The sequence below is a fragment of the Puma concolor genome, chromosome D4 (genome assembly GCF_028749965.1).
Source record: "Puma concolor isolate L17-30 chromosome D4, mPumCon1.1.hap2, whole genome shotgun sequence".
Lineage (NCBI taxonomy): Eukaryota > Metazoa > Chordata > Mammalia > Carnivora > Felidae > Puma > Puma concolor.
The window spans coordinates 5,266,534-5,292,892 of NC_141679.1; the positions used below are offsets into that span (position 1 = coordinate 5,266,534).

General features: G+C 41.8%; 1 protein-coding gene across 3 annotated transcripts in view; it reads left to right on the forward strand.

Annotated features, from left to right (window-relative positions):
• LOC112868541 (contactin-associated protein-like 3) overlaps positions 1 to 26,359 on the forward strand; it is a 194,066-nt gene that overhangs the window by 12,009 nt on the left and 155,698 nt on the right. For 2 of the 3 annotated variants that reach the window (XM_086684866.1, XM_086684864.1), the window contains exon 2: positions 19,921 to 20,031. The exons of the other annotated variant lie outside the window; for it this stretch is intronic. In XM_086684866.1, the coding sequence (XP_086540992.1) occupies positions 19,921 to 20,031 (111 nt within the window). The remainder of the gene's footprint in view (positions 1 to 19,920; positions 20,032 to 26,359) is intronic. 3 annotated transcript variants of the gene reach the window in all.

Genomic DNA, 26,359 nt, shown 5'->3' on the forward strand with positions numbered 1-26,359 from the left:
CCCCTCCTGTGTTCGCTCTTTCTCTCTCTCTCAAAAAAAATAAGATAAACATAAAAAATTATAGAAAAATGTTTCTAAGGTTGATGTCCAAGAGATTACTGCTTATGTTTTCTTCTTGGAGTTTTATGGTTTCAGGCCTCACATTTAGGTCTTTGATTCATTTTGAGTTTATTTTTGTATATAGTGTAAGAAAGTGGTCCAGGTTCATTCTTTCGCACGTAGCCGTCCAGTTTTCCTGGTACCATTTGTTGAGGAGACTCTCTTCCCCGCTGTATACTCTTGCCTCCTTTGTGGTAGATTAATTGATCATAATCATGGGTTTATTTCTGGCTCTGTAGTGTATTGACCTATGTGTCTGTTTTTGTGCCAGTACCATACTGTTTTGGTTGTTATAGCTTTGTACTATATCTTGAAATGGATTACGATGCTTCTGGCTTTTTCTTCTTTTTCAAGATTTCTTTGGCTATTCAGGGTCTCTTGTGGTTCTGTATAAACTCTAGAATTATTCTAGCTCTGTGAAAAATACTCTCGGCCTTTTGACTGGGATTTCACTGATTTGGTAGATTGTTTTGGATATATGACGTTTTAACAATATTAATTCTTCCCGTCCATGAACATGGGATACCTTTCTATTTTTTGTGTGTGTCATCTTCAGTTTCATTCATCAGTGTTCATAGTTTTCAGAGCACAGGACTTTCACCTCCTTTGTTAAGTTTATTTGTAGGTATTTTATTCCTTTTGGTACACTTGTAAATGGAATCATTTTCTTAATTTTTCTATCTGCTACTTTGTTATTTGCGTATAAAAAATGCAACAGATTTTTGGATTTGGATTTTGTATCCTGCAACTTAATTGAGTTAATGTATTAGTTCTAATGGTTTTTTTTAATGCAGTCTTTAGGGTTTTCCATCTGTAGTATCATGCCGTCTGCAAATAGTGCCAGTTTTACTTTTTCCACCCCAATTTGGATGCCTTTTTTTCCTTTGATTGCTATGGCTAGCACTTCTGGTACCATGTCGAATAAAAGTGATGATCGCGGGCATCCTTGCTTTGTTTCTGATCTTAGTGGAAACACTCAGTTTTTCACGATTGAGTATGGTGTTCGCTGTGGGTTTTTCATGTATGGCCTTCTTATGTTGAGGTATGTTCTCTCTAAACCCACTTTGTTGAGAGTTTTTATCACGAACAGATGTTGAATGTTGTCAAATGCTTTTTCCTCATCTGTTGAGATGGTGCTATAATGAGGGGTGGGGTCGTTTTGATCGGGATGCCTGGATGGGAATTCTGCTTTGGTAAGTTAATGTCCTTTGTGTGGTCTTGGGTAATTTCCTTACCCTCTGTGTGTCTCAGTTTATTCATCTCTAAAAAATATAATTAATGATAGTGACCTGCCTCATAGAGTTGCTAGGAAGATTACATCAATTACTGTCTGTAAATAATGTCTGGAACATAGCAAATCCTGAGGAAATTTTGGCCATTATTATTGTTCTTGCTGAAATGTGACTCTATTCCATGATCCTGGGTGGAATAATGAGATAAGCAATATTTTAAGAAAAACATTTGTAATGGGTATTTCCATTGTCCAACATATCATTATAATCAAGATTAAGATAATATTACCTCCTAAGAATGTTAAAAAAAAAGGCCACGGTACAGTATCAGAAACTCCTACAGAACACTGATATGTTTCGGCTTTCTGTAATATATCACTGTAAATAATGGAGTTCTTTAGATTTAGCTCTCTGTGTTAACTTGTCGTTAACAATTTTAATCTTTAACTTCTTTCATTCGTATATATTTTTCCCTTAGCCGGGAAGGATTCCCCAGATCAAGATAACATGTCCCTGAAACTCATACTGCCTGTTGTCTGGCTATTTTTGCTGAAGTCTTCGAGGATCGATAGTATCTGGCATCAGCGTGGATTGTTCAGCCTTTATGATTGTTAGATGAGTGTGAGTCTCACGCCACATACTTGCCTATGCTTTGAGATGCAGTCTCAATTAAAACGGATATGAAGACGCTGGTGTGGATCCCTGGAGAAGGGAGCGTTACTGCTTGATTCTGAAAGCTTAGGTTTAGCTCTGTCTCTCCAATTTGTTCCTGTTCCCTTTTCTTCAGTTATCCCAGCCCAGACTTGTTCAAACCCTCCATTTCTCCAGAATTTGTGTACTATAATTGTCTCCACGGTTCCCCTGTCACCAACTTACCTCCTTCTAGTCCATTGCATCCTATCGCCAGAGTAATCTTTCTAAAGATTGCTTACCTGATGATCTTACTCTCCTCAGTAAAACCTTCCTATGTGTTCTCACATCACACACACACACACACACGCACCCATAGTCCTTGAAAGGTCCCTTCTCTTTACTCACTGCTTTCATCCACTCCTTTAGCTGACCCTGAACTACAGCCACCTCACGGCACTGGTTTTCTTTCACCACGGCTTTCACGCCCTCTCCCTCTGCTTCTAGCTCTGTCTCCTCATGTCTTGTCTTCCTGTTGAATGTGTTTTACTTCTGCAGTCATCTAGGCTCGTGGATCCATTTCCAGGAAACACACGCTTGCAGTAAAAACAGAAACATAAAACACATAAAAGAAACAAACAACCATGAGGGAGAATCAGAAGAAATAAGAAACTGCCCAATCAGATAAAAATAAATGTAGATATGGAAGTCAATTTAGAACGACTGTTGTGTATGTGTAAAGAAATAAAAGATGGGAAGAATGGAAAGAATAAGATGAATAGCAGAAGTGTAAAAGAACAGTGTCGAGAAGTTAAAAATGGATACCCTGGGATAAAGAATTCAGTGACTGTTGACATGGCAGATTAGACACAGGTGGAGAGAGACTCAGCAAATTAGAAGACAGATGTGGAATAAATAACGAGAACGCGCCACAGGGAGACTGAGAGGCAGGAAGTACGAAAGCCAGACCAAGGGGCAGGGTGAAGAGCGTGACAAGATCTCTGTGTCTGATAGAAGTTCTAGAAGGAGGAAATGTGGGAAGAAGAAACACTGAAGAGGTAATATATAGCAATTTCCCAGAATAGGGATGCCCGGGTGGCTCAGTTGGTTGAGCATCTGACTTTGGCTCAGGTCATGATCTCACGGTTTGTGAGTTCAAGCGCCATGTTGGAGTTTGCACTGATAACACGGAGCCTGCTTTGGATTCTCTGTCTCCCTCTCGCTCTGTCCCTTCCCTGCTTGTGCACTGCCTCTCTCTCTCTCTCTCTCTCTCTGTCTCTCAAAAATAAGTAAACATTAAAAAAAAAAAAAAAAAAAAAAGAAATTGTCCAGAATTGCAAAGTCACCAATCTTTTAGATTCAGGTAGTCGCTCAAAATCCCTGGGTGGTCAGTCAGTTGAGCATCCTACTCTTGGTTTTGGCTCGGGTCATGATCTCACGGTTCGTGGGTTCAGCCCCGTGTTGGGCTCTGTGCTCGTTGCTCACAGCACAGAGCCCGCTTGGGATTCTCTCTCCCCTTGTCTTTTCACTTCTCCCCTGCTTGTGCTCTCCCTCCCTCGCCCTCTCTCTGTCTCAAAATAAATGAATAAAACTTAAAAAAAGAGATGTTGATGGATAAGTTTAGCAAGGCAGGACATGATTACAGAGGGCAGTTAGGAGAGGTGAGAATCTAGTAGTTGGTGTGCAAATCTGATCACACATTTGAGCGGTAATAAAGCTGTATGTATGGCATTGGTGTGGAATGAAAGTTGGTGGAATGCAAAGAGAGAAGACAAGGTAGATTGATGTGAGGAACTGAAAAGAAACATGGAAAGGGGTGATCAGACAGAGCGTGCTGTGCTCCTTGCATTGTTTTGTGGAAGGAATTAAAATCTGTTTAATTGTAGACTTGGTTAAATTGTTAACCAGAATGCAGTGTAAAATTTTAAGGAGGCCCATGAGAAGAATAGTAATGGGGAGTATACATTCCAAACCAATGTAATAAAAAAAAAAATAGAATAAGTCCAGGGGGAAATTTCAATCTATTCACTAGAAAGCAAGAAGGGAGGGGAAGAAAGAAAAGCTTTGGATACAATAGGCAAATTAAGTGCATAAAGTAAAATATACCAAAGTGATAAGGACATAGAGATTTGAGGGACGCCTGGGTGGCTCGGTCAGTTAAGCATCTGACTTCAGCTCAGCTCATGATCTTATGGTTTTTGAGTTTGAGCCCCATGTGGGGGCTCTGTGCTGATGGCTCGGAGCCTGGAGCCTGCTTCGGATTCTGTGTCTCCCTCCCTCTCTGCCCCTCCCCTGCTCATGTGCATGCGTGCACACACTCTCTGTCTCTCTCTCTATCTCTCAAAAATAAATAAACGTTAAAAAAAATTAGAGATTTGAATAAAGTAATTCCAGTTTTTATTTTTACGGGCTTATATTACATCAGCCAGTGTTATTCACAGTTTCAACTACATATAAAATATTTACTTTTTTATTTGACCAAAAAGCCAATTTTAACCGATTTCAAGGTGTTAACATAAAAGTAAACGAAAATTTCCTAAAATGGAAAAGAAATAATGCATCTCGATTACAGAAGCCCATGTGGTGCTGAGTTAGATAAATGGAGGACAACAGTGGAAATTGCCAAATGAAAATAGCGGAAGTGGAAAAACAGGGAAACACGGTCCCAGGTTTGGCCACCGAAGAGAATGACGTGAACTGATTTGCTATAAGGGAATGACAGTTTGCTTGCTGTGGAGCAGGAATCAGGAATGAAAGGAAGGGCAGAGAGAAATATAAGCTAGGAGGGAAAATAACTTTTATGCTAGAAATTTGCGGTCGAACTGTCACGTAAAACGCCGTAAGACCTGAGTGGGGAGCATGACAAGGGAGAGTAAACTGTTACTAATCTTCTTTGGGAAATAAGTAAAATTTAGCCCTGGATGTTGTTCAAAAAGTAAGTATTGTGTTAAAATAAAGGATAATCAGTGGAAAATGAATTAAATGTGATATTGCGCATGCTGTTCAACGTCACGAAGCCGATGTGCCTCTTTAGGAAAAAGTCGTGTTTTCTGCTTCATGTTTTGCTACGATCGTATGCTTTTATTCGTTCATTTGTCTCTTATCTGATATCGAGAGTATTCTTCATTAAACAAAGGAAATGTGTTTATGTTGAGAATGGGTGAGTGGGGTCATTTAAGTATGTGGAGGGTTTCATCTAATCTCTTTTCCTTTTCTTTTCAAAGTTTAGTTATTTAATTTGAGAGAGAGAGAGAGAGAGAGAGAGAGAGAGAGAGAGAGAGAGAGAGTCGGGGGAGGGGCATAGAGGGAGAGAGAATCCCAAGCAGGCCCTGAGCTGTCAGCACAGAGCCCGATGCGGGGCTCGAGCTCACGAACCATGAGATTGTGACCTGAGCCGAAGTTGGACGCTTAACCGGCTGAGCCCCCCAGGCGCCCCTAATCTCCTTTCCTTATGCACTGCTGGCAGAGTTTCAGTGACAGTTGTAAAAATGACAGTTGGTAGCACTGGTGGGTCTGGGTGGCACAATTTAATTCATGCTTGTCACACCTTACCAGTATACTGGTTTCAGCAATTATTATTGGTGATAAGTTACTGGGACATTTTTCTGTGGGTGATTGAAGTCTTGAGCTATGTCTCATCTTTTAGAAGAGAACAAAATATTAGACTTTATCATGCATTTTGCTGTTAAAATCTGGCGTTCCCTGAGGGTTAGCAGATTTGTGTCTTGTATAAACTAATTTTAGGTTGTGTGGTTTTATATAATGCTTTACATGGTGCAGAGAGAAGAGTCAGGTTTATAAAAGAAAAGGCAGTGTCTATACATGGTATAATTCAGCGCATGCTGTGAATTTTAAATTTCTGCTTGCTCCTGAATTAAAACATTTCCCCTCCTTTTTGACACGAGTGCTATATATGTATCAGCACAGCCTGGAAGGTTAGTAGAAAAACCCACCCTCTTTGGGTACATTTTTTAAAGAAATGTTTAGTTGCACCCTGTGAAAATAACACCAAGTAGATATATTATGTTTATAAGTGTATCTAATGAGATATCTGAGAATGTAGTGCTTTATTCGGTAGTAATCTCAGTTTTATGGGTATGTACGTGCACTCAACACACCCGCGCATGCGTGCTCCGTAAAAATGATTGGATTTTCCACTCGTGTAACAGCAGTGGCCTCTAGTTTTGAATAAACATGAACAATTAAAGCAAATGATTGTTTTATGGAAATTTTTTTGGCAGAGACCCAAGTTTCCAGCGAACTGTTACTATTTACATTTAAATAATTTCTGGGTAAACATTACATTAAACAGCAATGCTGTAATATACTAGAACCTCGGTAGATTTAAACCACAACATATTTAACAGTGAGTGAATTGTATTAAAACTTTAAGTATCGTCTGAATTCCATACCGCATCTAATTCCATAATATCAAAACCTTTCTTTCTCCCCCCCCCCCATATATTTTGTATACATTCTTGGAACTCTGCAAAGAAATTACTGTCCTGTGCTCCCTGCCCCCCGCCCCCCCAACAAAATGGGAGAAACGGTATTTTGTGGAGGAATGATGTACAAACACCCGTCCTTGGGATGCATTGACTGTACTTCCTGTGTCACCTGCAAACCCCTTTTGAGCAACTGTCCTTTGCTAAGTCTCTGAGGGGAAAGAAGAAGGGAGGAGGAAGCCGAGGAAGGAGCAGAGGAGGGAGGGAGGGAGGATGGGTAGAAAAGGCAAGTGTATCCAAATTACAAAACAAAGCTTGTGACCAGACTTTTACCTGAGGTCAAACCAGCGTTTTGAACTTTCCAGTTGGTTATTTCAAACACAAAATACATACTTACTTGTTTATTTAACGTTTGTTTATTTTTCAGAGACAGAGAGACAGAACACGAGCAGGGAAGGGGCAGAAAGAGAGGGAGACGCAGAGTCCCAAGCAGGCTCCAGGCTCTGAGCTGTCAGCACAGAGCCTGATGCGGGGCTCGAATTCACGAACCGTGACCTGAGCCGAAGTCGGTCGCCACCCGGGCGTCCCAGGAAATACGTATTTCTTTACAATGGCGTGTATCCTGTTTCTCATTCTTATAAAGCAGTGAGTCTTTAGCTTGGGAATATGTTAGTTATTTTGTTTGTATTGTTTTAAATCCTTTGCAGTGAAAATGCCCAAACGCCAAATATTCTTTCCAAGATAGTATAAAAAGTTCTCATGTAACCTAAGTCTTGTCCTAAAAATCCAACTATTTGTTACAATATTTATGGATCAAATATGATAGCACGTTTTTAGGATTTTTTGGTTACATTTTGTTAAGATTTTAAAAAACTCATGCAAAAGTTTTCAATTGTTTTATAATCATGTAGTCTCAGGGAATTAAATAATTTTGAGGGCGCCTGGGTGGCTCAGTCAGTTGAGTGTCTGACTTCGGCTCAGGTCATGATCTCACGGTTTATGAGTTCGAGCCCCGCGTCGGGCTCTGCGCTGACAGCTCGGAGCCTGGAGCCTGCTTCGGATTCTGTGTCTCTCTCTCTCTGCCCGTCCCCTGCCTGTGCTTGCTCTCTCTCTCTCTCTCTCTCTCTCAAAAATAAACATTAAAAAATTTAAAAAACTTGTGCTTCCAAAGTTCAGTGGAGAAAATTGAGAAACTTTACAAAGTTTGCCCAGCGTTTCAAAAGAAATCACTCCTCACTCAAGAAATGTTTATTAGGCATTTGCTCCAGGAAGCAGTTCCTCTAGAAGGAGCGTTTATAGAATGAAGCTGTGTGATCTTGTGACAATTACAATGCTTTGGTAATTCACGGGAGCCATGCGCAAACAGAAATATTAAGAATATTGAGAATCAAGGCACCCCGGATTGCCCTGTGACCGTTTTAACAAGGTGAGGATAGTTTGTGGGCCATCAGACTCTGCCCCTTGACCCGGCTGTTTCAGATTGACGTGCGAACAGTTGGTTCTCTAGCTAATGAGCTGTGGGCAAGCTAAAATCTTTTCAACCTAAACATTTAGGGCAAAATCAATGCCCACACGAGCCTACAGCTTTGTTTCTCACGTGCGTCTTTCCGGGCAGTAGCTCGATAGGGTTTCAGACTTTTGAGACGGTGTCTTCTGTGCTGCCCGCTCGCCCATCCGGGTTCAGATGCTACCCGCCGAACAGGACACGGATGCCGGGGCCGGGCCGTTCACGGGCAAACAGGTGGCCACGTGGAGACGCCGTCCCTGCAAGGGAGGCTTTCTTGCACAGCAGAGATGGTGTGAGTTTCCTCCTCTGAAGAGCAGGGGAGGATTTGTGTCTGCCTTGAGGACACAAATACCATCGGTTGTATCTGAAATACCCTGCTTTGGTGGGGCTCAAAACTCACTACATCAGAGTTTCCCGGGGTGGGGTGTGGGGAATGCCCGGTTTTTTAATTTTTTATTTTTGTTATTGTATTTTATTTATTTACTTACTTATTTTTAAATATTTATTTTTGAGAGAGAGAGACACACACACATGCAAAGCACGAACGGGGAAGGGGCAGAGAGAGAGAAGGAGACAGAATCCCGAGCAGGCTCCAGGCTCCGAGCTGTCAGCACGGAGCCCAACACGGGGCTCGAACTCGTGAACCTTGAGATCGTGACCTGAGCCAAAGTTGGACGCTTAAGCGACTGAGCCACCCAGGTGGCCCAGTGTTTTATTTTTATTTTTTAAGTTTAATTATTTATTTTTGGAGAGAGAGAAAGCAGGGGTGAGGGTGGGACAGAGGGAGAAGGGAGAGAGAATTCCAAGCAGGGTCCACGCTGTTGGTGCAGAGCCTGATGTGGAGCTCGAACTCGTGAACCATGAGACCATGACATCAGGAGTTGGATGCTCAACCGGTTGAGCCCCCCATGTGCCCCTGAGAATGCCAATTTTTAAAATGTCCCGGGTGCTTTTCACTGGTGTTCTAGTTTGGTGACTTGCTCACTGATGTGTAAGGGATTAGTGGGTCCTGCCTGGGGTCTGGGAGAAGCCCCAGCAAGCACCGCGTGGGACCCCTGCCACCTTGTAGCCAGAGCACCTCTGTGTCTCTGGGGGTCCTGTTGGGGAGCCATGTAATTTCACATATGAAGACAGGTCTCGTGGGCATCAGTGTACGAGAGACTAATTGCTCTGCCCGTTCCCCTCACCCCGCCCCCGCCTGAATTGTATTGCACAAAATCATATGATCTTGACCCATCAAGAGATGTCACTTTCGTCTAATTCAGGGATGTTCTTTCCATTCCGGAATTTCTCCTGAAAGATACCTGGGTGTGGCGAGTTACTGATTCGCACTGACACGCCGTGTCTAAACAGGAGCTACAATGTCTCCTGCAACGAATCCTTCCTGCGCTATCTCCACAGGCTGGTGGGGACCCCTGTCCCCTCCTCGTGTTTGCCTGCGTCCCTCTGTGACACGCCTGTCCCACACCCCGCGCGGAAATGCATGCTCTGTCTCTCAGGACGAATTTGGCTGCCTCAGTGTTGCAAGCTCAGTATGCGTCGGAGAGGAACCAGGGCTTAGATAGGGAGACTCAAGAAAGTTTTTCTCGGGACGCCTGGGTGGCTCGGTGGGTTAAGTGTCCGGCTTCAGTTCAGGTCCTGATCTTGTGGTTCGGGAGTTCGAGCCCCGCGTCGGGCTCTGTGCTGACAGCTCGGAGCCTGCAACCTGCCTTGTATTCTGTGTCTCCCTCTCTCTCTGCCCCTCCCCTGCTTACGCTTTGTCTCTCTCTCTCTCTCTCTCTCTCTCTCTCTCAAAAATAAATAAAGATTAAAAAACTTTTTTTAAATAAGAAAGTGTTTCTCCAACTCGTGGCCGATTTAATTCAGCACACATTGACCACGTGGCAGGCACGGTGCTGGAAGCTGAGGAAATAAAGACAAATATGGGTTCTCTACAAAACCTGCTGACCCCGTACGAGAACAGGGTGATTCATGAAAATGGCACCAGGTGTCATTTTTAGAACCACAGTTGTCATTGGTGCCTTTTGCTGAATGTCAGTTTTCAGGGGCCTTGGTGGATAATAATTGGGACTGTCAAAATTTTGCCTTTCAAACGGGTCCAAATTCTCGGCTCCTTTAGGGTGCGGAAGCAGGGAAATCGGGGAGGAAACTGAAAAGTTCTCTCTCCAGAGCTGTGATTCCTCTGAGGTTCAGAACTCACGCAGCGGTGCGTGCTTTTAAAGCCAGGAAGGAATAGACTTGATCCTTTCGGTTGCCGGGCCAAGAGCCAGAGCTGAATTTCACAAAGGGCCTTCTTGACAGAGAGCTGGAACAGAATCAGCGTAAGGATGAGGCATTTATGTCCCTCTTCAGGGAACTTCTTTGAATCACAGCCTTGATTCTTAAGTGAATTCTCAGCTGTTGATACAAAGAAAGCCTTCGTTGTCTAATGGACACTAGTTTTTAGAGCAGTTTTCTGTTCACAGCAAAATTAAGCAGAAGGTACAGAGATTTCCCATATCTCCCCCTTGCCCCCTGCACATGCACAGCCTCCCTCGTTATCGACAGCTGCTATCAGAGGGGTTCATTTATTCAAACTGATGCTCTGGGGTTGGTACATCATTACCACCTAAAGTTCACCAAATTCAGGTTCACTGTTCGTGTGTATTCTGCAGCATTTGCCAAATGCGTAATGTCACATACCCCTCATCGTTGTGTCACACAAAATCCGGTGACCACTTCCTGAACACTGACAACTGCTGACCTCTTTCCCGTCTCCATAATTTTGCTTCCTCCAAAATGTTGTCAAGTTGAAGTCAACCTGGATGTAGCCTCTCCACACTGGCTTCTTTCACTTAGAAATAGGCATTTAAGGTTCCTCCATGTTTTTTTCATGGCTTGACAGCTCATTTCTCTTTATTGCTGAAAATACTCCATTGCCTGGTTGTGGCACCCAGAGGTTTTTTTGTTTTATCCATTCACCTACTGAAGGATATTGCGTTTGCTTCCAAGTGTTGGCAATCAGCGAATCAAGCCGCTGTAAATCACATGTGCGTGTTTTTGTGTGGACATTAAGTTTTCAACTCCTTTGGGCACATACCAAGGAGTACACTTGTTGGGATGCATGGCAGGAGTATATTTAGTTGTGTAAGAACGTGCCAAATTGTCCTTCCAAGAAGACTGCCATTTTGCATTCCCACCGGCAGTGGATGAGAGTTCCTCTTGGTCTACGCCCTTGCCAGCATTTTCTGTTGGCAGTGTTCCAGGTGTTGGCCATTCTGATGGGTGCATGTTGGTATCTCATTGTTTTAATTTCCATTTCCCTGATGACATATCGTGTTGAGTCTCTTGTTATACGTTTATCTGACATCTGCGTATCTTCTTTGTGGAGGTGCCTGGAAGTCGTTGGACCATTTTTGAGATGGAGTTTTTTTGTTTTTGTTTTTTTTTTTAATTGTTGAGTTTAAGAGGTTTTTTTTTTTTTTTTTATTTTGGACAACAGTTCTTTGTCAGATGTATCTTTTTCATATACCACCTCACGCCGGTCAGAGTGGCTTACATGAACAGATCAGGAGACTGTAGATGCTGGAATGGGTGTGGAGAAACGGGAACCCCCTTGCACCGTTTGGTGGGAATGCAAACTGGTGCAGCCGCTCTGGAAAACAGTGTGGAGGTTCCTCAAAAAATTAAAAATAGATCTACCCTATGACCCAGCAATAGCACTGCTAGGAATTGACCCAAGGGATACAGGAGTACTGATGCATAGGGGCACTTGTACCCCAATGTTTAGAGCAGCGCTTTCAACAATAGCCAAATTATGGAAAGAGCCTAAATGTCCATCAACTGACGAATGGAAAAAGAAGATGTGGTTTTTATAGAGAATGGAATACTATCTGGCAATGAGAAAGAATGAAATCTGGCCATTTGTAGCAACGTGGATAGAACTGGAGGGTATTATGCTGAGTGAAATAAGCCAGGCAGAGAAAGACAGATACCATATTTTTTCACTCATGTGTGGATCCTGAAACTTAACAGAAGACCATAGGGGAGCGGAAGGGGGAAAAAAGTTACAGAGAGGGAAGGAGGCAAACCATAAGAGACTCTTAAATACTGAAAACAAACTGAGGGTTGGTGGGGGGGGGTTGGGGGAGAGGGGAAAGTGGGTGATGGGCATTGAGGAGGGCAGCTGTTGGGATGAGCACTGGGTGTTGTATGGAAACCAGTTTGACCATAAATTATATTTAATATAAAAAAATAAAGTGCTAATCTAATTCTTTCAAAAAAAAAAAAAAAGAGAAAAGACTGTCTTTTCTCCATTGTGTTGCCTTTTTCTCCTTTGAAAGATAAGGCGGCTGTATTGTGTGGGTCTGCTTCTGGGCTCTGTTCTGTTCCACTGATCTGTTTGTCAAGTTCTTTTGCCAGTAACGCATCATCTTGATCGCCGTGGCTTTGTACTAAGTCTTGAAGCCGAGTGGTGTCAGTCCTCCAACTTTAACCTTGTGTTGGCTATTCTGGGTTGTTTTTTCTCTCCACGTAAACTTTAGAATCGCTTTGTTGACAGCCACAAAGTAACTCGCGGGGATTTTGATTGAGACTGCCTTGGTTGATAGACCAAATTGGAAGAACTGACATCCTAACAGTATTGAGTCTTCCTATTCTGGAGTATGGAATATGTCTCCATTTATTTAGTCTTTTTTTGATTTTATGCATCCGTGTTTATAGTTCTTCTCATATACATCTTGTACATATTTTGTTAGATTTATGCCCAAGTATTCCATAATTTTGGGCGGGCGTTAATGTAAATGGTGTGTTTTTATTTTAAATTCAACTTATTCATTAATGGTATATAGGAAACTATATGATTTTTGTGTGTTAACTTTATATCCTCTTGGCTTATTAGTTTCAGGGTTGTTGTTTTTTTTGTCAATTCTTTGGAATTTTCTACATAGATGATCGCGTCATTTGTGAACAACGACAGATTTCTTTCTTCCTGATCTGTATCCCTTTTATTTCCTCTTCTTGTTTCATTGCATCAATTAAGACTTCCGGTAGGATTTTGAAAAAGAATGGGATGTCCTTGTCTCGTTACTGATCTTAGTGGGAAAGTTTTAAGTTTGTCACCGTCAAGTATGATTTCACAGTAGGATTTTTGTAGATATCCTTTTTCAAGTTGAGGAAGTTCCCCTCTGTTCCTAGTTTAAGAGTTTTTACTAGGGGCGCCTGGGTGGCGCAGTCGGTTAAGCGTCCGACTTCAGCCAGGTCACGATCTCACGGTCTGTGAGTTCGAGCCCCGCGTCGGGCTCTGGGCTGATGGCTCAGAGCTTGGAGCCTGTTTCCGATGCTGTATCTCCCTCTCTCTCTGCCCCTCCCCCGTTCATGCTCTGTTTCTCTCTGTCCCAAAAATAAAATAAAAAACGTTGAAAAAAAAATTAAAAAAAAAAAAAAAGAGTTTTTACTATGAATAGGTGTTGGATTTTGTCAAATACTTTTTTTGTGCATCTGTTTAAATGACTGATTTTTCTTGTTTAGCTTGTTGATGTGGTGGGTTAGATTAATTGCTTTTTGAATGTTGTTGAATCAGTCTTGTATACCTGGGATAAATTCCACCTGTTCATGGTATATAATTCTCTTTATACATTGTTGGATTCAGTTTGCTAATGTTTTGTTGAGGATTTTGCATCTATATTTATGAGAGATATTGGTCTATAGGTTTCTTGTAAAATCAATGATTGGCTTTGGTACCATGGTAATTCAGTTGTCATAAAATGAATTAGAAAGTATTCCCTCTGCTTCTGTCTTCTGGAAGAATTTGTAGAGAATTGATAAAATTTCTTCCTTAAATGTTTGGTAGAATTTACCACTGAAGCCATTTAGACCTGGTACTTTCTGCTTTGGAAGGTTATTAATTATAGCTTCAAATTCTCTGATAGATATAGGCCCATACAGATTGTCTTCCTTCTTGTGTGAATTTGGCAGATTATATCTTGTAAGGAGTCCATATCATCTAGATTATCTTTTTGTTTTGTTTTGTTTTGTTTTTATTAATATATGAAATTTATTATCAAATTTATTTCCATACAACACCCAGTGCTCATCCCAAAAGATACACTCTTCAATACCCATCACCTACTCTCCCCTCCCTCCCACCCCCCCATCAACCCTCACATATCATCTAGATTATCAAAGTTGTGGGCAAAGAATTGTCCATATTACTTCTTTATTAGCCATTTAATGTCCATGGGATCTGTAGTGATGTTCTGTCTTTCATTTCTGATACTGATAATTTTTGTCTTCTCTCTCTCTTTTTTAAGCCAGCTTGGCTAGAATCTTTTACTGATCTTTTCAAAGAGCCAACTTTTGGTTTTGTTGATTTTCCCCACTGATTTCCTATTTTTAATTTTATTGATTTGTATTCTAACAAGAAGACTTTTTCAAAGGTGATTTTGTGTATTTGAGTTACAGATTTTCTGGAAGTTTAAAGTCAGATCAGTAGTCAGGAAGCTTCTTTTTAAAAAAAAATTTTTTTTAACATTTATTCATTTTTGAGAAACAGAGCATGCATGGGGGAGGGGCAGAGAGAGAGGGAGACACAGAATTGGAAGCAGGTTCCAGGCTCTGAGCTGTCAGCTCAGAGCCCGACGTGGGGCTCAAACTCACAACGTGTGAGATCATGACCTGAGCCGAAGTCGGAAGCTTAACCTACTGAGCCCACCTTGGCGCCCCTGGAAGCTCCTTTTATTAACAAATATCTGCCCAGCTACATCTTACCTACCATTTGGATTTCAGAATTTGGAATATACTATTTTGTAATTTAAAATTTTCTCAAAAACATGTAAGGCATTTTACAAATGCTTTGATCTAAAAGAGGAAACGCTACCAGTATGAATTCAGTCAGCTGGAGGGAACATGAGGTATAATTTAATCATAAGAACAATGATTATTTCACATTTATACCTAATAATAGGTACAGTTAATGGATATTAATTTGCTATATCGCATCACTAAAATTAATGGCAAGTTGTTTTTGTAGTGTTACTATTTGATTTACAATAAACAGCGAATCCTTCGGTGCTGAGGAGTAATTTCATGGGCAACATCTGGATCTCGATGTATTCATTCAACAGCTGTGATTCAATACAGTGAACATAAACCAAATCTTTGAGATAATTCATGACATACGTTATGATAAGAGAGGAAGCCTAGAAGTAAAAACAGAAGTGTTTCACTTTGGACTGTGCTAATGGACAGGTGTGCAATTATTAAATAAAGTAGCCAGGAACTTGGAATAATGTGCCCTTTCTGACTTTGTTCTCCCAGAGATACAACTATATTCTATCATTGGAATGTGTAACTTATTGGAGCAGATGAGAAATCTGAAATCACCTCTGCTTTTCTCCACCTGAATTTCTAACAGGCTGGGCCATGAGGGTCATGCAGGTAACCAGCACAGACTGGTGCAGTTTTCCAAGCTCATGGAATGCCCAGTTGCTATTGCCAAGTAGAGACCCACATGGGGTAGTTGCAGGTCTGAGCACACAGCAGCACACATTTTCAGGGGCAAGTGAGGGTAGGGGTGGGTGAGATGGGGTGGAGAATTATTCAGGGGTCACTAGAGCATCCTGTATGCCATGCTTACAAACTTGGAATGTCCTACAGATTCTGGGGGGTCATTACCTCCTGTCCACGGTGTATGTCTCTGAAGGTTGGAAACGGGCCCATGCCCCAGAACATTTGTTCAGTACTGTGGTCCAAAGTAGTGAAGACATGGATTGGGAATCTGCATGGATTGGGACTCTGTAAGCATATACCTCGGGAAGGGCAGGAAGGTGGCCCTAGATGTTCACAAAGTTCTCAGAGGCCTCGATGGGCCACCAGGAATGGTGGATATTGGAGTGACAGACCGGCTCCAGGTCTTAGTCCTCTTGACAGAGAGAGATTCCCAGGTATCACCAGGCTCTACTGAGTCCAAATGTTCTTGCTGGTCCAGTGGCCAAGGGGCGTGGCATTGTGTGCATCTGGGCCTTGATTCAAGCTGCCCACTTGGGAAGGGCAAGTAGAGCCAGAAGTCCAGCTCCAGGGGACTTTGTGACTCACTCTCTTGTCCATTCCAGGGACTAGAGTCCGTTATGATATGTTCAAGTCCGAAAAACAAGCAGCCAGCAACCATGAATTTTCTGTGTTGAAGAATTGTTAATCTTGTCCAAAAGGTAATGCATCTGGGCGCCTGGGGGGCTCAGTCGGTTAATCATCTGGCTTCGGCTCCAGGTCACGATCTCAAGGCTTGTGAGTTCGAGCCCTGTGTCGGGCTCTGTGCTGACAGCTCAGAGCCTGGAGCCTGCTTGGGATTCTGTGTCTCCCTCTCTCTCTGCCCCTCCCCCACTCTTCACACTCAGATTGGCTACGTTCCCCAGTTGCGGGAAGTTCCAGATTTCTAAGATTTCATCTGGAAAAAAAAAAAGATATGAGTTTGAAAAACGGAAGCTGAAATAATTGTTTTATAATTTCAGTCTAAGGCTGTTCTGTTGGTGAGACAAACAATAGGCTTTTGATTAAAATGGCATTGTAATAGGGACAACTACTGAGACCAGGTTTGAGCATTCCATAAATATGAATTTGTTATATCAGAATGCACACAAGGATGTCCCTAGCACTCTGATCTGAGTCGTACATAAATCATGAACAATTGTGGTGTGTTTATTTTTTTTCCTCTAAAACACATGACAATGGATCATCGCCTTTCTGTTAGAATCCTTAAGCTTCTCTGAGAACGTAACCTTGAGTACATTTGGACCACTGACGGATGAATGCATTTCAAAATTAAGATTATTGCATAGAATCCTTCTTATGAATATGAGTGGTTATTATGAAGGGAAATAAAATTACTTTAGCTTCTTTAACTGTATTATTCTCTGTCTATTTTCATATGTTAATTTTCATAAGCTCATTATTTGTACTCAAGTTGCTTCTCCCCCTAAGTGATAAGTAGTGATTCTTTAAAGTTGTTTTGCCATTTCACTTGTTAAAAGCCATAATTTGTGAATAATTCTTGTAGCTTTGAAACATTTCAGGGATCCTCTATTTTTTTGGACAGAAGTAGTATTCATCAGATTATTCATAAGAATGACATTCATTTAGTGGGATTCGAATGTCTTTTCATGATGCCAGAAAAAGAAAATGAAATTGGGTCTTGACACTTTTTTGCTCCAGGAATCTTAGTAGAAAATAGAGACATTTCAGATTGAAAACAGCAGTTACTGGAGGTTTGGGATGACTCCTGAGCCTTTACCTTGCGTGGATGTAATTCAGTGAGAAACACACCGAATGCTTGGAAAACACTGTCCAAATCCACAGCCGCTCCTCTCCAGGTGCCTCATAGGATGTGACCACCTTGTTTTAGACCACACATATTCTCAAGATTTACTCTGTTGGAGTAAATTGGAACACCGTCTTTAGAAGCCTCTGAGTTAGACTAAATAGAGACAGTTTTAAAATAAATTTTATAAATTGTTATTCCAAAGGAAGGATTACATCACAAAAGCTATTACTTTTTTTTGTTGTTGTTTTTTTAAAGACCAAGCTTCTTATGTCTTCTTTGAGGAAAGAATAAAAAAATGACAATATGGTTTGGAACTTTGAACATTGCCTTCCACATATACACGAAAGTGTCCTTCTAGAATATTTTGAAGGAACTTACGAAGCGTTGACTTGTTTTATGATAGTTAGAATAATAAAAGCAAATACTTTTAACGCTCATAGCGGTCTTCTTAGTGTGTGACTCCCCATTGACAGTTAAGTGACTCCTTGCTGTACTGCTGGGAGAGTTGACTCCCCATGGTATAATTATGCACTATCTGCACAGTTATTCCCATTGAACTGATGAGAAAACTGAGGCTTAGGAAAGGGTGAATGCCACCGGAAGAGTAGGCAGCCTGGCCAATGCCAGCCCCACCCAAGTCTGGCTCCAAAATCTATGCTAAGTTCTCATTAGGTTTCCAGCTTAAGGGGAGACTGTAAATAGTGAGATGACAGTGGTGTGAATGCAGGGGGCTGACGGGGTAGCATCGGGAAAGACTCTCGAAGGAATCTGTGTGGCGGCCAAGGCTGGGAAAAGAGCAGGCTTCCCAAGACGGGCATTAATGGAAATAATCCTGTCTTGCTCTCAACCTTCAAGGTAGTGGCGAGGCCCCCGGGACCTCTTTACGTACAGGCAGAATAACGCGGGCCTGGTCTGCTCACTGTGCTGGCATCCCCTGAGAAAGTTCTAGGCTAACACTCAAGTTAGCACGGTTGACTGTGAACTGTAGACAACCCCCCTCCTCTGGAATTTTCTGAAATATTAATGATGCCCCAGTAATAACTCAACAGCTTTGTGCTTCCAGTGTGCACACCCATATATATGTGTGTGTGTGTGTGTGTGTGTGTGTGTGTGTATATATATGATGTGTGTGTATATATATATATGATGTGTATATATATATATATATATATATATATATATGTGATTGGGAAGAAAGCTAATTATAGTGAAATGCTGATATCAATAAATTAGAAATTGTAATACAATAAGTCTCCTTAGTTATTAGCACATTAAATAACAAAATCCAGTGGTGAGTTGAATACTGCTATTTTGAAGTAATGAGAATCATAAATAATATTGCTAGATAGCCGTGACAACAATGACTGCTATAAAAATGTCTGTAACTTAGGATGGTAACAAATTTGTGGGCACTACTGAAAACGTTGTGATTTGCCTGTCTTCACGATTAAAGAAAATGCTGAATTTTAGCTAGAGGTTAATGAAAATGAAGGTGTCGTTTTTGTTTTTTGTTCTCTATTTGTCTTTGTAGGCTTCTTAAATGCTATTTGTATTCCATGTTATGAACCAGGTCAGGCAGGGTTCCTTGATTCAGTGTGTCTGAAAAGCCCTCCTAGGCTTTTCATTGGACTTCTCATGAATCTTTAGATCAACCTGGGGACGACTGATCCTTTAAAAATACTGTCTTCCTGTTGGCGATGACTGGAGTCTGTATTTTATGTAATGTCTTTCAATACAGTTGTTATAATAATCCCCATAAATGTTTTTCAGTTTTGGAAGATTCATTCCTAGATACTTTATGTGTTTTGTTATTATTTGATGTTCTGGTTAATTTGTTTTCTAACCCTAGATTGAGTTTAAAATGAAATCGGGCTATTAAGCTAGTCGGTTACTTTTGGATTTTCTACCTGCACAATCATATCATCTGGAAGTGATGACAGTTCCTTTTTTTGTTTTTTCCCAATTCTGTGCTTTTAATTTTTAAATGTTCTCTTATGTACTGATAGGCCTTTCAGAGAAGCATTCAACAGAAGTGGTGATGCCTATTAAAATCTTCTTTTTGATTTTAAAGGAAATTCTTCTAATAGTTCCCCATTGAGGGGCAGTGGGCTGGAGCCAACTTTTAGCAGCTAGCAAGAGCCAATCACTAACTTCTCATGAATTTTGTAAGTCAGCTGCTAAAATACAGCCGTCATTAAAGATGAAATGATAGGAAGTTACAATTAAGTAAATCATGTTAAAAACAAAGGTAAATTTTCCAAACACACAACTTAATTACTTAATTTCATGGCCTTTTCCTATTTATTATCTGTGCACTGGATGTTGTTTCTCTATCTTGTATTTGCATATGGTGGAAATACTATCTAATGACGTGACATGTGTGAACCGCTTTCCAATTCCATGATCGATGATGTCACGTTGACAGCTTCGAAGTGGCCACGATGGGAATCTTCACACCACGGAAAATGGCCAAGGTTCCCAATCAGGTCTTTTATTTGCTTTAAGAGACCGTGGTTGTACATTTACTAACACGTTTCTGCTTAAGACTGATGTTTGTTTGCTGCAGGGTCTCGCATTTTCTTAACCTGTCAACTAAAAAGAAAAGAAGGAAGGACAGGAGCGAGGGTGGGAGGGAAGAAGAGAGGGAAGGAGAGAAGAAGACAGAACAGCCTCGAGCAGTGGGTTAACCTGAACTTGGTATTTTCCGCACAGATAGCTGTGACGCCCCGCTGGCATCCACCTTGCCTCGAGCGTCCTTCAGCAGCTCCTCGGAGCTGTCCAGCAGCCACGGCCCTGGGTTTGCAAGTCTTAATCGCAGAGATGGTGAGTCTGATGCCGTCTTGTTGCTAATCCATCATGATTCTGCCTCAGAATAATTATTCTTCGTTAATATTCATTCTTGCGGTTCAAAAAGTAATTGTATCGCAGTTTAATGAAAATGAGGAAGCAGGTTCAACATGTTATCATTTTGCTAGCTCCCTCCTTCTTTAGTATTAATCTCTTTTGTTTGTTTTGACATCTCCCTTCCCTGTTGGTTGCCAGCAAATGATCGTAAATGAGGTTCAGATCAGAAGGGAATTATTGGAGGCTCTAGACTATTTCCTATTTTATCATCCCTTTTTAGTTTTAGAACACTCTGGATGGGTGACTAGTCAAGTATGCTTCTCATGAGTAACTAAAGCGAGTGAATGAGCCAATGTCACAGGCACTGGAGAACACTTAACAAGCCACTGCCTGGCATCCGTGCGATGTGAAGCTGCCATGGGATCGTGACGGGGAAACGGTTCCGTCCCAGGACGTGGCCTGGCAGGTACCTGGGTGACAGCTCCTGTTGAAAACAGATTCCCTTCCTATCGGTGGGAAGGGAGCTAATGGCTTTCTTTTTTGGAGATGCATTCATTCACTCTTGCTTCTTGAGTGTCACTGATTAAATTACTTTTTATCTTTTGCACAAATACTAGTTCAGTGGATTAAATAAGTTAATAAGCACGCTTAAAAATCAAATATTTTACTACCTTTTCAAGGGATAGATTAGGGGCACCTGGCTAGCTCCGTCAGAAGAGTGTGTGACTCTTGATCTTGGGGTCATGAGTTTGAGCTCCCATGTTGGGTGTAGAGATTACCTAAAAGTAAAGGGATAGATGCATTTTTTGGTGAGATTAATTCAGAAAGTAAAATTTTAAATTAACCATGTCCCTTATAAATGTAAAGTCTGCAGGTATTACTAAGGAACTGAGTATTTTTCTCCCTTCCTTTGGTATTTCTAAGATCATAGTTTAAGTATAGCTTGAATTTTATTATGTCTTTAAAAATCAAGTGTGGGAACCCAGTAAGTGGCCAAATAGACTGGAAGGGCGGAGTAAGGACACAATGAAGACTTCTGGTGAGTTTAGGGTGGGAGAGCATTGCCCGCTGTTGACCCGACGACCACCTTCATGGCCGTTTACTATGAAGAAGCATCTCTGGCCAGATATTTACTCCTCCAGATAATTACAAAGCATCATTCATGATAATTTTTAGCATTCCAGTAAAAATATCTTCTCATTTGAAGCTAGGTTCCAATTAATAATTAAATGAGTCAGAGGCACCTGGGTGGCGCAGTTGGTTAAGGGTCCAACCCTTGATGTCGGCTCAGGTCGTGATCTCACTGTTTGGGAGTCTGAGCCCCGAGTCGGGTCCTGTGCTGATGGCATGGTGCCTGCTTGACATTTTCTCTCCCCCTCTCTGCCCCTCCCCTTCTTGGGCTCGCGCATGTCCTCTCTCTCTCTCTCTCTCTCCCTCTCTCTCTCTCAAAATAAATAAATAAACATTAAAAAAATAAATGATCAAATTTACTATATTTGGTCTGGTGGTTACTCTAATAGCCAGCTCAACATCTAAACTTTCCAGTGGTTGCCCAAAGACTATCAAAACTAAATAAGCACCATATTTAATTAGTTTAAAGAATCCCAGTGGGCCTGTGTATTGTGTTTCTGATTTGCACGGACAGAATATCTTTATGATTCAGGCCTCTTGTGCTGTCAGTATGGTGACACTGGGAAGTTTATAAACATTAGAAGGGAAAATCCTGATGTTTGAGATGAATTTATTTCTACTACATTTAATTAAGAAATTAATAACAGCATATGATAAGCAGCCTTTATAAAATGGTAAGTATAAAGCTTATTTATTATGTTCAGACCACTCTCTTTGCAAATTTAATTTTTTTAAGAGAGTGGCAATCAACTGACGAGGTTGTTGCTACTCTAATTGTACACAATGCACATTTCACTGACTGTTCCTTCATTTTACCATCTGATTTCATATGCATTCCTAAAATGAGACTGAGATACACAGTTTATCAATCAATATTCCTTCGGAAGGATTATCTGTGTATATTTTCTGTTAAAAGCCAGCATCCCAGATTCTTTCCTGCCATTTCCTTTGCCTTTGTAAATGCTGGAGAACGTGTTGGTTCACTTCAGTTTAGGGTATTATGATGCAAAATGTGAATTGTATAAAATGTGGATGATTATAATGATGATGATGATTCTTCATACATAGTAGTTTTAGCTTTTTTGAAACTTCTGTGCGTGATCTGCTGACGAAGATCTTGTTAGACTACCTGATTGTATGACTAGTTTCCTTGGTCTGTGTTGTGGGACTTGGAGGTTTTAAAGAAGGTGGTCTTTCTTACCTTCCTAGTTTCTTATTTTGCATAGAAGTCATTGAGCTTTTACGACTTTGTATGAAAAATTAGAAATATCTGAAATATCATGGCCTCTTCCGGGAATTTTATATATAGCTGATCACTGCATAGAGTAGTAAGAATATGTATCTGCAAGTCAAAGGGGAGAGGGGTTCAGTTCAAGGGGTTCAGAAAGCCATGACTCCTGACTCCTACGTAACCACATGTTTTTCAGTGTTTTCTTGTGAGTTCTCTAATGGAAGTGCCAGTCATTGTGGAGATAATGCTGAGTTAGTATCATCTCTCAACATAAGACTAAGTGCTCCTGTAATTTATTTTTGAAATCTCTATTCGGGTTCCTTTAAAGTTTCCATTATGATGTCCGGAGTTGGGTTCCCGATGATACATTGCACAAAATGCCCACACTGATGCAATGCACGCTACTGTTTTATACAAAGGAACATAAATTGCCGAAAAGTTAGCATCCCCATGTGCCTGAATGTGTAATTTTTCAAAACTGATAGATTTTAAGAAGTAAATCACAGACACATACATTTATTCATGTACCTGCTCCAGAAAATTGATGCCATTAGATAAAAGTGTAAAGTCCTTGAAAATTGGGTCGGATCGTTCATATTGGCTGATTTTGTTTCCGTCAATATTAAATTGAATATTTCCTAAAATTACAAGTTATCTAATATTTCTTATGCAAAATCAAGACTGCAGGAATCTGGCTGTATAATGTAAATAAGAACATGCTTGACTTCATATCTGTCTTCTCAAAAATCTCCTAAAGACCCTTTGTACTCCCAAGTTCATGCAGACAAAAGTTAATTAACAAAAACAGCCCCTCCCCGCCAACTATGTTCTGGTAAGCCATGCTAGACTTGTACTCTGCATTTTGCTTGTGAAATAGCCTTCTGTGTTTTTCCAATTATTGTTACTCCGGGTGACCCTTCCTCCAGCTGGCTCAGTAGCACTGCAGAGGCTGTTTTCCAGCTCTGGACACCATGTTCTTTTCAGTCATGTGATCTGTAAGTGCAGGCGTGATGGTGAGATGCGTGGTCTTGCCGGAAGCTATTTGAAATTGACTAGGAAGAAACATGCACACACGCTGTCCTCCCTGTGTGTTCCCCTCAAATGCTTGCATGAACACTCACTTTGAGAGAGACGAGCTGCTCTGTTCCTCACCCGGATGCTGAACATCATGCGTTTTAATGCAGCAAGTCACGTCATTGGTGACAATGCAGTGAGATTGCTTTAAACTTAACTTTATTGGGGCACCTGGTCAGTTAAGCGCCCAACTCTTGATTTCAGCTCAGGTCATGATCTCACACTTTGTGAGATCGAGCCCCGTGTCAGGCTTCATGCTGACAATGTGGTGTGGGACCTGCCTGGGACTCTGTCTCTCCCTCCCTCTCTCTCTGCCCCTCCCCCACTTGTTCTCTTTTTCTCTCTCTCAAAATAAATAAGCATTAAAAAAAATAAACTTAGGGGAACCTGGGTAGCTCCGTCGGTTAAGGGTCCGACTTCGGCTCAGGTCATAATCTCGCAGTCTGTGAATTCCAGCCCCGTGTCAGGGTCTGTGCTGACAGCTCGGAGCCTGCTTCTGATTCCGTGTCTCCCTCTCTCTGTGCCCTTCCCCTGTTTGCACTCTGTCTCTCTCTCAAAAATAAGTAAACATTAAAAAATAAAAAAAAAAAAACAACTTTCTCAAAAACGGCATTTCAGGATACCACGTTAGTTGTTGCACACAGAAAGTCAGTGGGGGAAAACTGAACCGACTAGGTGTTTTCTTTTCTCTTTGAATTTTCCATCTTTCCCATATGGAGACATTGAGCCCATAAAATGCAGACTGCATTACTGGGCAGAGTCAGGAAAGATTTTTGTCTAATGATGCCAATACAATTCATGGCTGAGCATTTCAGAAACTGTTCTCAGATTTACAATATTTATTTCTTGGTAATGAAGTTGAGTGACAAGTACAAGTTTATACTGTAGGTTTTAGCAAGATAAAGAAAACTGACTACATTAGGGAAAGTGCTTAGATATGCCTTCTTATAACATGGGGACTCCGATTACTTGAACTCTGCAATATTCTACACGGGACATGATGTAAAAGTCATTGGTTTTTAACAAAGAAATGTTTTTAAAAATTGAAAGAGTAAGTAAAGTGAAAATGTGTCAACTCCCGACATGCATCAAAATATTACCTCAGAAATGTTTGATGCAAATCTCATAGTAGTAAACTTTTCTGTCATGTTTTTTTTTTTTTTTTTTTTTCATTAAATTGCAGTTCCTGTATATTCCTATCTTTTGTTCACAGGCCAGGAGGCTGATGGAACTGGCCGGTATTCCCAGATGAGAGACTGAGCAATTGCAGTGAAGGGTCTTGGACACCAGATTCTGAATTCTGTTTATCTGTCCTCCTTAAAAGTTTGTAGACCTAGTAGGACTAATACACATTCTCTTTTTAATTTTTTTTAAAGTTTATTTATTTATTTAGTTAGTTATTGGGAGAGTACGAGCAGGGGAGGGGCAGAGAGGGACGGAGAGAGAGAGACAGAGCACAAGCTGGGGAGAGGCAGAGAGAAAGGGAGACGCAAAACCCAAAGCAGGCTCCAGGCTCTGAGCTGTCAGCACAGAGCCTGACGTGGGGCTCCAACCCATGAACCGTGAGATCATGATCTGAGCCAAAGTCGACGCTTAACTGAGCCACCCAGGCATCCCATGCGCATTCTCTTTTTAAACCACAATTTATTTTCTTTCCCTTCCCTTCCCTTCCCTTCCCTTCCCTTCCCTTCCCTTCCCTTCCCTTCCCTTCCCTTCCCTTCTCTTTCTTTCCCCTCCCTCCCTTCCTCCTTCCTTCCTCCTCTCCCCCCCTCCCCTCCCCTCCCCTCCCCTCCTCTCCTCTCCTTCCCAAAATAACTTTGCAGATGCACTGTGGATACTGAGTGCAATAGGCAGGCCAAACATAAGAGCATTGAGGCAAAATATGCCCATGTACTAAAGCACGGAGCGCTGTCTCTGGCCGTGCAGCTTTATTAAATCACAGCTTGTCTACAATGCAAGATGGCAGCACGTGGGAAGAGAAGCCCGAACAGCAGGGTGTGTGCTGACCTTACTGTAGAGTTGTCACACGGACCACACACGGAGCTGCTCTGATCCTCCCGGAGCCCTCCTCAAGCTCCAGAGTCCCCAGGTTCCTGCCATGGAGTCTATGGTGCTTGATGGGACAAACCAGAACAAACCCAGCGTTTTCCAGTGTCGCCAGTGACCTTCAGGGAGGCGGTGTTGTTGGTCCTTTTCTCTCCCAAGCAGCCCAAAATTATAGAATTACCCTAGGAGGAGGGAGTCCTCCCTCTCTTCCAGATTCAGTGGCCTCTGATGGGTGGGTGAGTGTCTCCTGGAGATGCTCAGATTTCTGAGCGTTTTTTCCTGCTCTTTTCAAGACCACGTTTGGATGAGGACGGGCTCATGCCCTCCTGGAGCTGGATGGTGGAAGGGACTCCCTCTGCTGTCTGCTGAGGGTGGGTTGTTGGCTCTTAACCCTGCGGGTTAGTTGGTATCCTCTCCCAAAGCCCGTGGTGGTTATACCTCGTGGCGCTTTCTTGGCAAGGCCGCACTCCCTGGGTCCTCTGTCCCTTGAGGAATATACGTCCCAAGTCACTTCCGGGCTCCCTGAGATCTGACCGTGAGTCTCACCTGGTTTCCGGCCTGAGCCCTCCATTACACGTTTAACTTGCTCTTGCCAAGTTGACCTTCTGTTCAGATCGAGTCGGGACTCTCATTTTAACTTCTGTGTCCCCTTTTGATGGCCAGTGGCGAATTCTGGGTCACCATGCCGAGGGGAAAAGAGCACTGCATGGTTTTGTCCTGGCAACTCAGACCCAGAAGTGACCTGTCACTTCCACTCGTGGCTTGTTGGCCAGAGTTGGTCATGTAGCCTTGCCCCCCCTGCAAGGGGCCTGGACTGCTGTCCTC